General features: G+C 35.8%; 1 protein-coding gene across 8 annotated transcripts in view; it reads right to left on the bottom strand.

The window, feature by feature from the left end:
• PCNX1 (pecanex 1) overlaps positions 1-17,811 on the bottom strand; it is an 89,722-nt gene that overhangs the window by 37,262 nt on the left and 34,649 nt on the right. For 3 of the 8 annotated variants that reach the window (XM_085062206.1, XM_085062207.1, XM_085062214.1), the window contains exons 8-14: positions 15,711-15,895; positions 8,540-8,630; positions 6,854-6,911; positions 4,495-4,712; positions 3,267-3,420; positions 2,470-2,502; positions 1,235-1,406 (exon numbers count right to left, since the gene is read on the bottom strand). In XM_085062206.1, the coding sequence (XP_084918332.1) occupies positions 1,235-1,406; positions 2,470-2,502; positions 3,267-3,420; positions 4,495-4,712; positions 6,854-6,911; positions 8,540-8,630; positions 15,711-15,895 (911 nt within the window). The remainder of the gene's footprint in view (positions 1-1,234; positions 1,407-2,469; positions 2,503-3,266; positions 3,421-4,494; positions 4,713-6,853; positions 6,912-8,539; positions 8,631-15,710; positions 15,896-17,811) is intronic. The other 5 variants (XM_085062209.1, XM_085062212.1, XM_085062213.1 and 2 more) reach the window with 5 other exon arrangements.

Genomic DNA, 17,811 nt, shown 5'->3' with positions numbered 1-17,811 from the left:
GTTAGTTTTATATTGTGAATGAGTCAAAAGTATCTTCTCTCTTAATTTCTTTTTCTATTACTGATACAGAACTAAGTATGCCAGCACATGAATAGATCTAAAGAATTTATTCAAAAGGCACCTTTGAAAACGTCTGGACAATTTCTGTTCATAAATATGCAGCTTCGACATTTTCCCTCTGGGCATTTAAATTTAAATACAGATTCACTGGCAGAAAGTTGAAGGGGGAAGCAGTATGAGGAATAAAATTCAGGATGTTCCTAAAATCAAGTAATAAAAACTAATACCCAAAATGCCTGAGTCAGTAATTCTTATTAACCAATTAATATTTTTAAAAATCCACACTGAGACCAAGTTTTCATTCTTCTTGGACAGAACAGAGTCTGGAGGCACGCAGTCATAACATTTAACTGCTGTAGTCTTTCATGCAGAGGTCTTTCGACACAGCTGAAGAACAAACTGCATTCAGTTTAGATGAATTCTTACAAGTTTTCTCACCCCATCCAGAGAGTGATCCACATATCACCCAAATAACTTTGCTCCATTAAAATAATGCACAAAGTTCCCATGATAAGATGGTCTTCAAGTGTTTATGTCCTTCTCTCTCTCCCCTTTCTATAGGCGAGTTTACAGACCTGTTGTTTTCATAATTTTATAAGTACACATGGGAAAGACTTGTTGTTTTGGGCTTTATGTTGCTTGTTTTTTGCATTGGGTTTTAGGGGGGTGATGGTGTTAAATGTCAGCATTATTCTGAATGCACTATGCTGCTCAGAAAACAATGGAAGTACCTCAAAATTGTATTTTCGGTATTGCTGATAAGCCTGTTCTGAGAAGAGGCACATTAAATAAGATTTAATCTGTCTACAACATTTTTTTAAAAGTGTGTCTGTACTGTTCTGCCAAATTGCTAAATACAAATAACCTGACTTAAGAGAACTCCTACTTGTTTGCCACAAGCCCCTCCAGAGAGTGCAAAAGGGTCCAAACCAAAATGCTTCTTTATGTACTAAGCAGCTAGATCCAAGCATGGGGTAGTGTAGCCAGATCCAAGTTAAGTAAGAAAGTTCAAGAAAAGAGGGCTAAGGTATTGGATAATGAAAAATACTATGAACAACCATAGTAGAGGGCATCTCTGCCATTTGTTACAGCAAAACTATAGAAAGGGGAAATGTTCCCATAAAATTCTACTGTTGTAAAGCAAACAATTCAAATCCATGAAAAAGCCACTCACCTATAACTAAGTCCCTGGCTGACAGCAGCAGCAATGGGTTGGTGAAAGCCATTCCATACAACCTGAATCTTGTTGTAGATATGTTTCTGCTGCCATAATCCAAGAGCCAAATAAGACCACAACACAAACAGAAATATACAGGCCTACTATAGGCTATGATACGATTGTGACCCTGTTTAAAAAGAAGAAAAACACAAACACCAGCATTTGTTTATTATTAATGGAAAATGTCATTTTTATGCTTCTGCTAAAGATAGTTTCCGAACCAAAATGAATCACTGGTCATCATCTAATGTACTGTCACTTCACCATATCCTAAAGTTTTCTTCATAAAATCCTTAGTGCATTGACCTGCAGTGATACCAGTCTGTCATTTTTGTAGCTTTGATATAACACAGACACAACAGTTAGATTAAGTTAGACTAAGCTATATATACCCTGAGTCTCAGCTATATTTTATGCTATGTTGGTTGCAGTACTAAATGCTAGAGAAGCTGACTAGGCTTTGTAAGCAATTGAGAATAAATCAATTTTAAGGAAAAAGGGATTAAAGTTTAGGACTCAGATACTGCTTCTGCTGGAGGGGGGACAGAATCGCTATTTGTGTTTATCAAAACACAAACTTCTTACGCAAAATAAAATTAATGACTTGCGACAGAGGAATAATGCTTTACTCATCTTATCTAGGGCATAAAGGTAATATTTTGTCTTGGGAACCTAGTAGATGCACAACAGAATACAAACATATTGTGCAATACTAGCACATTAACATTTCCATGCTCAAATATTAATGCTCACTAGAGCATTTCAAATGCAGCTTATTAGAGTGAAAAAAATAAAGCAGTGTGCACATTAGAACAACTGAATGATCTACAAGACTTGAACAGAAGATCAAAGCTGTGTCAGTTCATACCAGCAGAGCAAATTACAACATTAAGAATACTTCTCAATGTAATTGCTTGAATACTAAAGATTCATCAAAAAGCTTACCATGTCATGGCTCCCTAGCAAAAGCTAGGCTCAAAACAGGAGGACATGATTTACTAAATACAAAGAGTATGGCAGGGGTAAAAAATATCAGTTCCCTTCTCACACACTAAGACAACTATTAGCCTTTTGTACCTTATAAGAAGGAACATAAGAGAAATGCCAAAAAGATGAAACCAAAATGATAAATTCTCTGTGGGAGCTCTGCATCTGCAGGGTTAGTACAGTGGTACATGCCCATGACTTACATGTCGAGGGGAAGAAGAATCTGGCTGAACGCTCTGAAACCAAAATGAAAAAAAGAAAATTACCCAATCTACAGATAAGTGCATTTACCTTCCCACACACACTTTCTTGAGTTAAAACTCTTCTCACAATATCTACAACTAATTTTACAATTGTTAAGCCACATTACAGCCTTTAAATACCATAATATCGCAAACCATAAAATCTATTTAAAGAGCATATGTCTGTAACCAAAACTATATTAAAAAAAAATCCCCAACCCCCTCATTATTAGGACTTCTACTGTTTTTTTTAAACAATGGTATGAACTTTACTTTTAAATCTAACTTCCATCCCAATAGTCAAATCATAAAAAAAACCCCAGTCGTTCTTGGATTACCAATGTACCATTAACAATGGTCTAACAAAAGCTAATAATCTGATTTAAAATATGCTTAGGTATAATTGTCTCTCATGAACGCACTGAGGTGTAGACACAAAAAAAAATTAAAACCCAAACCAATAAAACTTCAAGTTCAGTTTGTAGTTGGTTTTCAACCAGTAAGAATGTGTTCCTCTTTATGAAAACAAAAAAATGCATGAGAACAATAAATGAAGGATTGTTTAACAAACACATGCAGAACCATTCTAGTGAAGTGACCTTGCACTACCATCTACCAAACTTTCCATGAGGCCAAGTTTACTCTTTCTTTATAAATGATAAGCATGCATGTTTTTCCTTAAAGCTCTAACTAACCTGCAACACCCAACCAGAGTTTTATCTATTGGTCATAGAAAGTAAAGAGAGAAATTAAAATACCTTCAACAGTGAGTACTGACAACTGGCTATTACCAGGCAGAACTGGAAGACCCAAATATCCTTGAAAAAGCCCTCTATAAGAAGTACAGAGCCCAGAAATGCAACTAGAATGGCTAGGATGACAGCTAATACGTTTTCGAGGATCTCACGATTCCTGTATTAAAGGGAGAGGAAAAAAAAAAAAGACAGAATTTAAAGCTATGTTTAAAAAAATGCTGCAAAAGTACCATCAGGGTCAAAAATTAACAAGGGTTATGCTGCTGGTAGCAAAGTAGTTAAGAAGAGATTTGAACTTCCATAGTCTACACTAGAATACTGTCCTTTAGCAAAGCTAGGAGCTACCAGGATATCAATGACAGCTGAAACCAGTTAGCATCTTACGGGATTTTATTTTAAACAGAAGATAACTTCAGCAGATAATTTTAGAAATAATTCAAATGTTCAACCAGAAGCATGGTCCCTAACATAACTTCCTATTCAAAGCCTATCCAGGATGATTATAAGCCTATGAAGAACACAAGCATGATAACTTAGCTGTGTATATAACCTGTCATTCATAATTTTATAATGAAGAAAGTGAAAATACTCTCACACTTGGGTAAAATAGGCCAAGTGGAATACAGGTAATTCCATATGATATTGCTAGTGCTTCAGAACAGGATTGTAAGTATTCCTCCCTGGACAGAATCGCTACTATATTGCTTATCTCAAGGAAGCTCATTACCAAAATATAAATACCCTACGTATTCCAAAAGCTGGTAACTGGAGGGTCACCTTAATTTTATTCCTCTAGGTAAATGCAGCAGGGACAAGTCACAGTAAAAATGATTCTTTGAAAAAATGCTTTGAAACAGCAGGCAAATTCTCTCTATTTGCTGAAACACTAAGTGCATGCCAGATTGTAGATCCTTTCTATTAGCTTTTGGAGAAGGCTATGCTCTAGCTTTAAAGACAGGCAACAAATCTTTCTTTTTGATGGTTCAAATAGGTTATTGTTCCACTCAGGCAAATTGAGGTTTGGTTTCCATTTTCCGTTTTTGATTGCTGGAGAAAAAAAGCAGAGCGGCCTTCATTATCTTAGAAAGAACTACATTCTGTATTATTCTTTCATTTTTTCAGAGTACAGTATACTAAGTACAATTCTCTAAGGACAGTTTTATCTATATCACAATTTAGTAACTGTTTTCATCTTTGCTTTCTGAGGTCTGGTAACATATAAGGATCTCACCTATCAAATAAAGCCAGAAGAGTTAATCTATCAAAATTGATGCTAATCCAAAGCTTAGGCAGGATCCAAAAACGATAGTACTGCTTGACTTTTTGAGCTGCTTCCTCTTGAGGTTGCATGTGGTCCTGAAGGTCAGGGCTCAGGTCAATATCTTGCTGCTCCAGCAGATCTGTATCCATTGTTAGCAGCCTGTTCAACCTGATCTGAGGAAGAGAAAGCTAAAAGAAAGTTAGTATTAACAAAAGCTTGTTTGTATTGAATCACTGCATTATGCTGAAAACTGCTTTGAAGAAAATCGCTACAACTCTTTAGTTTCATTTCTGAGGAATCATATGTTAAGCACTGTCACAGGCTTCTACTTACTTTTTCTGTCCTTATCATGGCACATGAACAGGACTAACAGCAATAACAGTTTGCATACAACTCAACTCTCTGGCATTTCAGCATAAGCCTTATTTCAAATGAATGTGTCTTCCAAGCACATTATCCCATTTACCCTGAAAACTTCAAATTTGAAGACAAGTAAACTGATACATAGACAACATACACTACAAGAAGAACCCAATTATTAATTTAAATAATTTACAACACATTTCTTATAGTCAGCTAACCTACATGCAAACCCATGCTGAATGGTTCTTTTTGCATGACAAAGCAACATATGCGTGCACCAGCAGTCAAATTCAAACTCACTGAATCCAGAATACACTCAGAAGTGAACCAAAAAGAAACTCTGTCCTAACCAGTCAAGTACTATTTACAACTATGTCTCTTAATTATTTTGTAGTTTGCCGAGAGCTCTCCTGAAAAACACAGTAATACTAACAACCATAAAAGATACTTAAGGAGAGTACTCAACACCAATAAACTACTACAGTATCTATGTATCATCTAATCTACTTTATAAATTTCATTAACAGGCCAAGAAGCATCTTAATGTACTGCCCTTTACTCTTAGACAATATATTTGTTCAAATGTAATTCAATGAAAAAGCTTCACAAATGTTTAAGGCAAAGAGTAAAATTTCAAAACTCATGTCATCTTCAAGCGTCAAAACTACAGGTTTAGTGTTTGAAGGGGCTTTTTTCCTACAATTATCTAAGTTTAACATTCAGTTTCTTAATGCATAAAATTTTTTTGCATCACTCCTTAAATCATCAGTGTTTAATGATGCTTAGCAAGCTTGTCCTTTATAGAAAAACACTAATGAAAACAACAAGCAGGAACACTCCCTTTCTAAAGCCATTTCAAAAATACAAACCATACTGTTTAAGGTAAGCTGTGTCAGAAAACAGGTCCTTTCTGGACAAATTTTAAAAAACTTAATTCCTTAAAAGGTAGAATCAGCATAAGATTCATGGCACTAATAATAAATTCCAGTGGAAACTTCCATTTAGGCACATGGGCTAAGCTTTTACAGACACAAATTTGCCTTACACAGAATCATTCCCTCCAATGGGACCATACTGGAAAACCAAAAGCGCAGAAGAGATAATGCAGCCTGCTTTCTAAATGCAGCCTGCTGCATTTTCAAGGGGGACTGTGTAAAGCCCAGAAAGTTTCTCTAGCAGACACCAAGTTTAAAAAGCACATTCTTGATCAAAAGCATGGTCAGGCAAATGGAGGTCTCTTGCTCCTCTGCCAAATCCTAAAGCTATATTTAATTTTCCCTCTTGATTACATCACTAGCTACGTCAACATACTTTTCTTTGGTTCCCCAGCTTAAGAATCACAACCATTTGCACTGTCTTCATGACACAGCAATATATGACTTCAGAATTAAGAGTAAAGGTATGTCTGGACTTGATAATAATACGGAATTTTTGAGATCACAAAACTAAGGAATTATAAACCTATTTGCAGTATGAAACATTGTAAGCTTCTGCCTTGTTTTCCCAATCACTCCTTCCATATAAATTTAAATTTTGTACAGCAGACTCCAATGACACATTTCTAAATCCTTTCAGGAAAATTACTCAAGTGAAGTTTCTGTTGGTCAGAACACTATCTTTAGTCTTTCTGCTGAGTGCTAACCTTAGTAACCTACAGAAGGAAAAGTCTGTCCAAATCGTACACAGTATCTCTGGAAACCTTTACAAGGTATCTTAGAACATCCAATTCTATGAGGTTTTTTTTTAATTGCTAGGTTTTAGAACAGAGGAAAACAACTAAGTTTTAAAAGATTGATTTTATGTATATATGAAGACACTACAATAATAAATACTTTCTCTTCGTTAATCCAGACAAAATTCCTTCATAAGAATAGAGAACTACGACACAGAATGATTAATGAGTGCTATAGAGTTGGATAGTCTTCTGATTCTTTGCATGCTTTAAAAATAAGTAAGAAAAACTTACTAGATCATGTGGATAAAAGCGAACTGAGGTAGAACTCGATACGTGAGAGTCCGTGTCACTATAAGAATAGGGAAAATACTTCAGATTATAAACTACATTTTATTTCAACAGAGGTCAGTCTAATTTTCTAGCATCCCAAATTAATTTTGATTCCTTGTAAATTTTACCTAAATATCTGGAAGTTTTTCCTTCAGTCACTTAAAAATACAAGTAGCCACATAGTCTCATGTATTGTGGTACATTCTGTAGCTATAAGTAAGCCAGGAGACTCTTTAATCTTACCCTTAATATCATTTTCTCAACACCCAGTCCCTAAATTGTCTAAAAAGAACTACAATGATAGCAATTCTTCCACTTGAAGAAACAAAAATATTAAATAAGCTGTTAGTTACTGATTTGTAAGCAAACACCACATCTCTAAAGAAATGCAGAGGCTGCTAGGCGTTCACATGCAGTATCTCTTAATTCTATACTGTTTTTATCAAGATACTAAAATTGCTTTTGAAAAACTTAACTTTAAATAAACTTAAACCTCTGGTAAGAAGAGCAAAATGACTTTGCATTTTCCATTCACTAGAGATGAAGAGAAATTTCTCTTACTGTATGAGAGTCCATATCCAACCACTGCTTTTTTCCCCAATTTTGGATAGCTTTGGATGTTTGTTTTCCATGTAAATCACATGGTTGTAAGACTTGTATCAAATTTATGCAACTTTCCTTCAGTTCCTTGCCTTAAGATAAAAACATTCTTTGTTATCCATTTTACTTCACTGAAACTCAAGTATTCTCTACAGCCAAGATCTGATTATCTGAAGTGGCCAGTTTGTTCCTTCCATTAGCACATACAACTTCATAACAGCAGCCAACAGCAAAGCCATTGCATCTGGAACATGCAAGCAGTAGAGGCAGGAATTGGCAGCTTTGTGCAAGGAATGCAGAACTTTTTGTCAAAGTTCAACTCTACAACAGGCACTTGCGTACTCTCACAAGAAAGACTTGAAGATGGGAGGTTTTATATTCATTACTCCGTAATTCCAAGAGCTATTCCACCTACACATGGTAGGAATGATAGTATTCAGCATGACGCAATAGCTTCAGAGCAGTTCTACATATCGATGTGGATTGGGGGCATATGGGAAAACACAGGAGGTTTTGGGTTGTTTTTCTTTCTTCTGCCTCTTATCCCTTCAGAGGAAGAAAGGGCATCTTTCCAACAGCAGATGAACTTTCCAGTACGTAGCTGGCTATTTCAACTGCAAGTCAAATTTTAATCTCAAGCATGTTAACACTTCCACATACTGTTTGATGCCATCTATGAACTTGAGAATGAATTTATCAGTTTACAATGGCTTCACAATTGGAAGCTCAATAGACATTATGGGCAACAGCCACCTACTTGGGTTAAATTCTTTAGCAAAGACTTTCTATAAGCCAATAAAAAATTCATTTGTCAGGTTCTCAGTTTGGAAGTGTACTGCTTAAGCTAATAGTAGGCTTCATTTTCTGAGATAAATATTTAATTTAATGCAATCTTCTAGTAAAAACCACTTAGGTTGCAAAAGTAAAAGTTAATATATTGTACTGATTTTTTTGGAAGTCCATACTAAATAACCTTTTAAAATTAACATCAAATATTTGGTTGCAGTAAGACAAGAATCATCACTCTTGACTGGCCTTCACACACACCAGATGTTGGATGCTCTTCTTGCAGCTGGCTCAAAGTTCACAAGTGACATGTCGCAGCCCCCTGTCTCGTAGAGCGTAGAACTGAACTTACCTATTAAAGAAAACGTCAAAAGCAGGTCAAAATTTCCTCCTGTTTCATCCCATTGGCAACAGCTTCTATTCATTAACTTACTACATAGATCAATTTAGACACCTAAATTTACATCCGTGTCAAAATATAAAATGTGATTACACATTAATGTATCACCAGTGCAGATATTAGATATGCAGTTGTCTCTCATACCATTTTTCATAACAGTACTGTAACTGAAGTACTGAATTAAAGAGTTTGTATTTACAAGATGCCACCATTAACACAACAGAAGCACACTGTAAGCTTTCTTTTTGCCTTAGAGAATAACCATGCAAAATCTGCAACAACCAGCTTCTTCAGTTCTTCCCCATCCCAAACAGAACCATCAGTAAATCATTCCCTATCAGCATTTAAGAACATTTAGCTACAACAGAGATAATCCAAGCATCCTGAAAAAAATTCTTTTGAGAAGCCCATGTCTATTTGAAAAGAAAAACAAAGACTGAAAGAAGTGGCCAGAGACGCTTCTAAAGTTATAACTTAGGAAAATAATAAAAGGAATGTGAGGCAGAGATTTATTCTACAAGCCAGAAACAAATGCGTCAGTGTACAAACAAAGGACTGCAAACTAACTTCTCAGATAAACCATTTGGACTTACTTACAAAATACATAATTAAAAAAGCAGCCAAAGATTATAACTCAAATGATAAATTACTTGATTCACAATGTGATGCTTATACAGTGCCCTCCTCTCACAATAGTCTGATCAGAGAGATAAGCACTGTAATTTCCTCTGAAGGCCAGGTTCAATATATTCCAGTTCCAAATGCAGAGAACCTGATTTTGAGACTGATCTCATATGAAATGACCTGCCAAATACCCCATTTCTTCTAGCTTAAAACCCTCCTTATGCCATGATGCAAAGCATGCAATTTTCCAAGAACAGCTGACATAAACAAAAGGAAAAGCCCACTTCGGAGCATGTGAAGAAAAACTGTATACACCTCTCAGCTCTATGTCTTTCAGCTCTTCCTTCCGCTGATACACGATAACAAGCAGTCCCTGAAGAAATGCCTAACAAGATCAGAGATTCCAATCTTTCCCATTTCCATGAGAACATAACCTGCTTCTAATACAGTGGGTTTTGAATATTTTATTAACACAATACGATGGTGCTCCAGCTTCACTTCAGACCCACAGACACTTAAATTCAATTTAGAAGCATTTGAATCTTAGCAGATTAAATCCCTCAAACTAGATGATTAAAACCAGTGAAACTAGGAAAAAAATAATGGTATATTGAAAATATCTTCATAAAGTTTTCTACCCTCAGGGGAAGCACTTCAGACAAAACCAGGCATATGCCACAGCCACGCTCAGAGCCACCATTCTGACAAGACAGTCCCCCACATAGCTCAGAAGTCATGTACAGCATGAGCCAGAGCTCAGTCACACAACAGCTCTCTCTCAATATTCAATTACATCTGCCACAGGCCTAAGTACAAAGTTCACTTGTCAGGGCTTTTTCCTCAATAGCTAAGATTTTAACTGAGTGCTTTAGCTAATTATGTTTTGGTTTTCAATGCAGAGCATAGTAAACAGTTGATACTGAAGCTTAAAATTTAAACTAGTGGAAAACATGAGGAATCTTCCCACAACTAATAAAAACCCTTGGTTACAAAGATTTCCTTCTTAACTGCATCAGTAAAAAAATGTCAACAGCAAACATGGAGCTATTGGATAATACACTTCAAGCTCTACTCAGGACAAAAATGTGCATGAATTATTACAGAAAAATCTTTTGAGCAACCAGCCCTTAAAAGAGACAAGGAAGTTGGGTTAAATTCCTCATGGTTTTGCATTACTGAACAGAAATCCTGGAAAGTAAACTGAATTTTAAATTAATGAAATTCTAGTAACAGAAGTTAGAATATACTACACACTCATATCTACAGCTCCCTCTCACCCAACTTATCTTTGAATCTGTCAAAATTTACTGCATTTATATTGCTGCTCTAAGTGCTGCATTGTTGCCATGGGATATAACAAACCTGATTAATAGCAAACAAACAGAAGACTTGCTTCCAATTGTTTATACACAAACTACAAAATGGACTTGGATATGTCATGCTTGCAATTTACCCACCTATTTATATAGGCTTCCTATTGAAAGTTAGCTCCCTGGCAAGCAGAGCACAGCTTCTCATTAAAACAAAAGTTTTCTGCCTCCTTCTTTTGGGTTTTGCTGTTTTTGATTTGGTTTGGTTTTGTTGTTGTTTTGTTCAGGTTTTTTGTTTGGTTGGCTTAAATAAAAAGATTTTTCAGAAAATCTTCAACTCATCTCAGTAGGAAACTTGATAGGACTTTTCATTGCTGTTGATGACACAAATGTCCAAATGTGACTGGAGATAGTATGTCTGAGCTCCAAAGTCCTATCAATAAATGCTTTTTAAACTGTGTGAGACGGGAACAGCTTCCTCACAGCACACAAATTCTAACAAAGAATTTCAATGCTCAAGATTCAATACATATGGATACATCTAGCATTTTTATTTACTCTAGTGGCTCTCCCCCTCCCATTCTTTTATCTCCAGGAGTATTCTCGGAAATACTTTTAATAGCATCACATTGAATAAGCTTAAGAAAATATCGTCTCTCTAAAGCCTGTCGTTTTATCGAGTTGTGAACAAATGGGAGACTCCAAAGATTACTTTGCAAATCAAGAAATACAATCAACAGCATGTTTGCCTACTCAACATAAATGTCTAACTTCTCCACACACAGACACCAAAAAAAAAGAACAGAGGGCTGTAAGTTCTTAGCAAATTAAAGTCACCCAAAAAATATTCTATTTGGATCCGGTTACAATAAAAAACCCAAGACACTGATATTACTCAAGCACACAAATCCAACATAACACTTTCATTCTGACATGGAGAGGAAAAGACAAATGTATTTCCTTCGAAGCAAGTTTCCTTGTTCCAAAAGACCAAAATATCTCATCACCACATCCAGAGACAACCACGTAACAGTTCACATTGTCCAAACTCATGTTCCCACAGTTAAAGGCATCAACAAAAGCAACAGGCTGATGAGCTTACAGACAAAGCCTAGAAGACTTAAGTGGCTCAGGATCTAAATAAAATGGTGCTCTGACAGTTTCCTTAGCTAAGTTATTTTCAGTTTGCTTCCCAATTTTATATCTAATAAATATTCTTTTTTCTCAAACCTCTCAGACTTGTTCAAATGCAAAGACTTACTGACATACTGAAATCTACATCATCATTAGATCAAGATATAGTTGTCTACTGCTTCAGTCAGCATTTTTTAAATCCTAGTCAGCAAAGCCAAAGTCATCAGAATTTGACTACTTGGTAGACTGCTAGAATCTTTATTTCCAAAAACCAAAATTTTACTGTTAGCTGTGAAGACTTCCATGTTTTCAGTTAGGACATTTCAAAGCAGTTCAATTTTTGTTCCTATATGAAATTTGTCAAAAGAGTAACTTACCTATTATACGGAATTCCAGACTACAACATGGATATTTTCCGTAAGAATAATGGGAAGTGAATGTTTATTTTTTACGTGCACCTTTGAACATGCTCCCACATCCATCCCAAATAAATTACATCTATTTAATCATAAAAATGTACTAACTGCTTTTAAATTGATTTTAATCAAATAACTAACCAGTGTATACATTTATCTTTAGAGACAAGTTTAGATATTCAAGACCACTCAACTCCCTTCATAAACTAAAATACTTAAATCTGAAAAAGATTATTGCTTGTTACATAAACAATACAACCAGAAGTCCAACCCACCGCTGCAATTCTCTTGTAAAGATCTAGATGAGCAGTTCTCTCTTAAGACAAAAGCAATTTTCCTTTAAAAAAAAAAATCATCTGGCCAAGGACAAAAGTCTGTTATTTATTATTTCACCCAAGCTTCAGACACTGGGTATCTGTTCTACTAACTAGTACTTGGACTCCTAACCACTTCACAAATTCTAATTTGAATTGAATCAGGCTTCACTGCAAGAACTAAAAAAAATCACACTTACCTGTCCATAGAATTAGATATAAGGGAGAGCAAAAAGCATCAGTACTGCCACACTGTGCTCTGAAAACTTAAATGTTATTCACTTAAGTCATAGCACATGCTTTGTTGGCTTTGTGATTTGTGTTATATTAATCCTGCCTATAATCATAGCATTTGGTTTGCCACCTTTCCTTTCTGTCCTGCTCTCCTTCTATGATTTAGTTTGTGTTTACTGCTCTACATCAAGCTCCTTTTCCATCCTTTTAAGTTCCTCCCCCCTCAACCCTCCAGGTAACATAAGAGATAAAAATCTTCCTACTTTGAACCTGGAAGACCAAAGACAGTGCCTCAAAGCATCTCTTGCCTTATTCCCAGGGCAATGACCAGTTGAAGACAACTGTATCATCACCACACTGGATGTGGGATAGGCATAATACCATGAGGCTCATCTGAGGTAAAATATGCCACCAGAATCAAATTAACAGACAAGAAACTTTAAAGCAAACAAAACCAAAAATTGTGTGCCTTGTTAAGTGCTGCAGCTTGACATCAACACATAAACAGAAAAAATGTAGAAGCAGATACAGCATTGCTAAAGGAAAACATAAGCCCTATATGTGAGGGCTTTAAAAGTAAATGAATACATGCCCCGGTCACCTTTCCAAGAGTATCTGAATTAAGAAAATAAACTCTTGTATGCACTGTACAGAGATACATAACGCCATCTGCTGTGTTTGTCACCATATTTCCAGTTGGTGTAAATTGGGTTTTGGTTCCATATATTTCCCCTGCCACTATCTTCAGGATTATGTTTTTGCCCTGGGCAGTCACAATGATTTCTACAGTGACAAAGAACTGGTCTTATGGCCTTCATTGCTTTAATTTTTATTCTGATGCTGATCAAGGAAAAAGCAAACTACAACCTTCTCCCAACCTAAACCACACAAGATCTAAAGTAACATGGTCTGCTTTTGCTGTAAGGTATCTTTGGATAACAAGAGAAAAACCAAAAGCCTTAGACTCAGTGGAAATAGAAAAATAGTGTTACTTCATCCCTGACTGAGGGTTTTAAATAAACAACAAAAACAAAAAAGCCCCAAACAAACAAAGCAACAACATACCACTTATAAGGAAAGATACTTTGTCAGGCCTGATAAAGGAATCACACACATGAAAGCTTCTACCATTTTGCCAACTATTTTACTCTTAACCAAACATAAAACCTGCTACACAAACTGGAAAATTTGATTTTCCTAAAATAATAAAAAAGGATCCTGCCTATAAGAGCTGCTTTCTCTCAAAGGATTCTAAACAGGTGGTCAGTTTCAAAACAGGAAACAAATGCCTATTATACATCAGATTTCTATCTAGCAGATCCTGGAAGTTTTGCATCTCCTGAAGACAATGTGATGTCCCATACAATTGTAGGCACAGTACAGGCAAAGGTTCAGAAGAATTAAGCCACATAAACTTCTGAAGACTCCAGTATAAACAAATATAATGCATATGCCTTTTTAGAGAGCCTGAATGCCATGCTGAATTTCATAAATTATCCACTTTGATTTCTGCTAGGACACAGTAACATAGCTCTTAAGTAATGTAGACCTAGACTGCATATTAAATGGCAAATTCTACAGAACTCAACTGTATTATTTTAGGTAAGATGGACCAAATCCTTCAAATAAATAATGGTGGCCTCAAGAAAAATCTCAACATTAACCTTGGACAGATAGAACCAGTGTAACAATTTCACAGTTACATTACGAGTACATTTTTTTCAAACAAAAAATTAGTCCAAATTAAAGAAAATTAGTTTCGTAATACAAGCTTTCATAGTTGAGACATACATACAAGTACTGAGATTGAAACAATGACACTTCTATCTACAAAACAGTAAAGCAATAGAATCTACAACAAAACTGATCAGATAACTAGATCAGGTGTATTTATTACATCTGTAGTTAAATTTTATAAAACATCTTAGAGTAGACCAAGACGGTTTTCAGTTTTTCTTATATTTTTCCTTATATTGCAGCTAGATGATGCAGAAGAATGAAGACTCCAACAAACTCACTTTTAAAGGGGTACCACAAACTGGCAACTCATGGAGTCTTCCCCACTAGTGAGGTAAGATGACAACGCATTTATCTTGTAGTACTGGGTTACAGAAAGGTCTAAAACAACTGTTTTGTCAGTGTTCTGAGCAAACCTGTACTTCTAGGTTATTACAGCTGACAGGTGCTCAAAATTCCATTATAGTAATTGCCAGTGCTAAATATGCCCATTTTAATAATTCAAGAAAGAGTTAGATATTAATGATGAAATCATAAGTATTTCAGGCCATGTACAGACAGCTGCAAAGATCCCTGACAGGAATTTTTCCAAGCCTACCCCTGCACTCTGTGAAGCAGATCAGTCATTTATTATGACTATCTTATCTTCTCCCTAGCAATTTTATTTCCTCCACAGAAGTTAACAATTAAGAATACCACATAAAATGGACCATGAAGAACTAAGGGGGCTCTACAAACCTCCGTAAAATGACGACATCTGATACAAGAAAGAGTCCAGATTTCCTTCCAATAGCAAGCTCCTAAATTAAGGTGTACATTAAAAGCAAAGCATTCATTTATGTAAGTATTTATTTTCTGAACAGCTGCTAAGCAACTCATCTAAAGAATGTAAGATCAAGAATTCCTAGGAGTCTTAACAAGTATTTCTTTTCAGGAACCAGAAGATCCCCAAAGCCTCAATCTCTGCTCAACTGCCTGCAAGACCACAAGAAAAATTTATTACATTGTTCAAATCAAGAAAGCTCTCACACCATCTTTACTTGTTTCTATGCATCCTTATTTCCCATCATGCATTTGTTAGAGAAAGTGCCTGGAAAGGCAATTGACAAAGGCAATGAATTGATGAGCAATATGGCCTTCCTAGAAACACACCTACAAGACTCAGAAACAAAGCTCAAGTTAGCTGATTTTCACTGCATTATTACCAATAAATCTGCCGTATTAAAACTTCCATGTCACCAAGGTTACATAAGGCCTGCATACCAAGTTCATCGTGCAAACTGCTACCGCCTACAGCAGATGCAGTGGCAAGTGATGCTTCTAAGTGGACACTCCCATTTCTCACCAGCAAGGAGGGGCTAGCGCCGGGCACAGCTGCCTGGGAAGGGGGGCGGGACTGCACTCTGACCTGGGAGGAGCACTGCTGGCCTTGCTGACCATCTTGAAGGCTACGAGAAAACACGCATTGGGGACACATTACCAGGAAGAAGTGAGAAAGAGCTAGAAGTGAAGCAAAACAAGATTTTTCAGTTTAAAGAGGAAAACTGTTTTTAAGAGAGTATAGTAGCATTAAGCATCAAATGATTAGGGTTAAAGTAACCCCTAAGAACTGTGTGACAGAATATTTAGGGACTAGTTACATCAGTAATCTAGAGATACTGTTCCTGCAAACTTCTTAGAAGTACTATTGCTTTTTAAGATCTCCCCAAATCACCCAAAAAGTATATTCTTCTAAATCTTAATTTGTGAGTGCAAAAGCAAATTACTGGTGGTTAGTTTAACTATAGACTAACCTGAGGTACCACCTATATTTAGTACTGACTATTCCAGCCTCCACACTATAGCTGGGGTCCTTTTTGCTTATTTAGGTATGACCTGATCAGCTGTTTAGTTGGCTGTTTAGAGTTTTTATTAATCCCAGAGACATCACCGTTCTTATTATTAATCCACGCTCCAACCAGAAAATGTCTTTAAGCTTTGTTAATGGCCACACCACCAATCTTGTAGTTAATTGAAGTGATATGTTTGGATTCAGAATTATTTTGAACATATTAAGATGGTCTACAGGAAGTTACTATTTGGCAAAAGTTTTAAGTCTATTTAGAAGTTATTTTGAAAGTACAGCAAAAGCTTTATTACTCACCAAAACACAAGTTTTAAAAGTCAACTTGGGCTTCAGAGAAATTTGTACATTTATAGCCATGAGAAGACAATGTCTAAAAATGTTAATTCTTCTCTTCACAGCCTTCCATTGCAAAACTACTTTATAAAGCTATTTACCAGTTAGATTTTTTAATAGCTTGTTTAATACTAAACTTTTAATATTAGACATGACAGTGTCAGACTACATGATGCTTGCAGTTGTTATAATACCATCTTTGCAAGAGCAGTGGTTTTATTATCCTTCATTCTGTGGATTCAAAGCAGTTACATAATACAGTCATTAGCTGTGACATTATATTAGATAAAAGATTGTATATTTTAAAGACTGGAAAATAGCTTAAACACTCTTGAAAAACAGTATCACCTGTTGCTTTTAGCACTTCACTGTTTACAGTGTGATGTTAGAGTTGGTAAATGAGGCAACTAAAAAAAGCTCTTACTAAGAGTTGAAGGATTATATCTGATGTACTTGCTTTTAACAGTATTTTCTACATCATCTACTTTTCAGTTCTTTTGTTAGATCATCACTGGAAAACAAAATATAGATATAAGAATAGATAATAAAAAAAGCTCATGCAGAATAATGCAGACATGCACAAAGCTCAGGAGGAAAAGAACTGCAACTTATTATTTATCGTATTCTAACATACTTTAATCTCAAATTTAAATTCAGTGTTTTGCTGCTGTACACAAGGCTTTCAGTGAGCTATCCAGCAAAAAATGCCCTAGGGAAGTTCACAGATGTTCCAACCTTCGTTGTCTCCCTTAAGTATTATCAGCAACACCACAACAATGCTCAAAAATACTGCCTTCCCACAAACAGCAGGTACATATCCAAAGGTGTATATACACAGCTGCCCTTAGAATAGTTATCCACATCTGTCACAATTAAAAAACCTGCCATAATATCAACGTCAACCAATTGCACAGATATGCAAAAAATTTGTTTGTTCTCTGCCTAATGAATAATTACAAGAATAAAATTCTGCTTCATACAGTCACACGCATGCATACACCATTGACTACATGGGATGCCACTGCATATATATTTTTTAAGTGCCCAAACCACTGTTGACACTTAGGACAAAAGCAGGGGTGCATGGCGTTTTTTGGTGGATTTTAGATTTGCTTTGGCTTTTTTTAGGTTACCAGGCAAAGTAATCTTGTGTCTAATTTAGCATCAAACCAGCAGAATTTATTA

Source organism: Lichenostomus cassidix, chromosome 5 (genome assembly GCF_008360975.1).
Source record: "Lichenostomus cassidix isolate B80296 chromosome 5, HeHo_3.0, whole genome shotgun sequence".
Taxonomy (NCBI): Eukaryota; Metazoa; Chordata; class Aves; order Passeriformes; family Meliphagidae; genus Lichenostomus; species Lichenostomus cassidix.
Note: the sequence above shows the minus strand (reverse complement) of the source record. Positions and strands in the feature narration are given on the sequence as shown.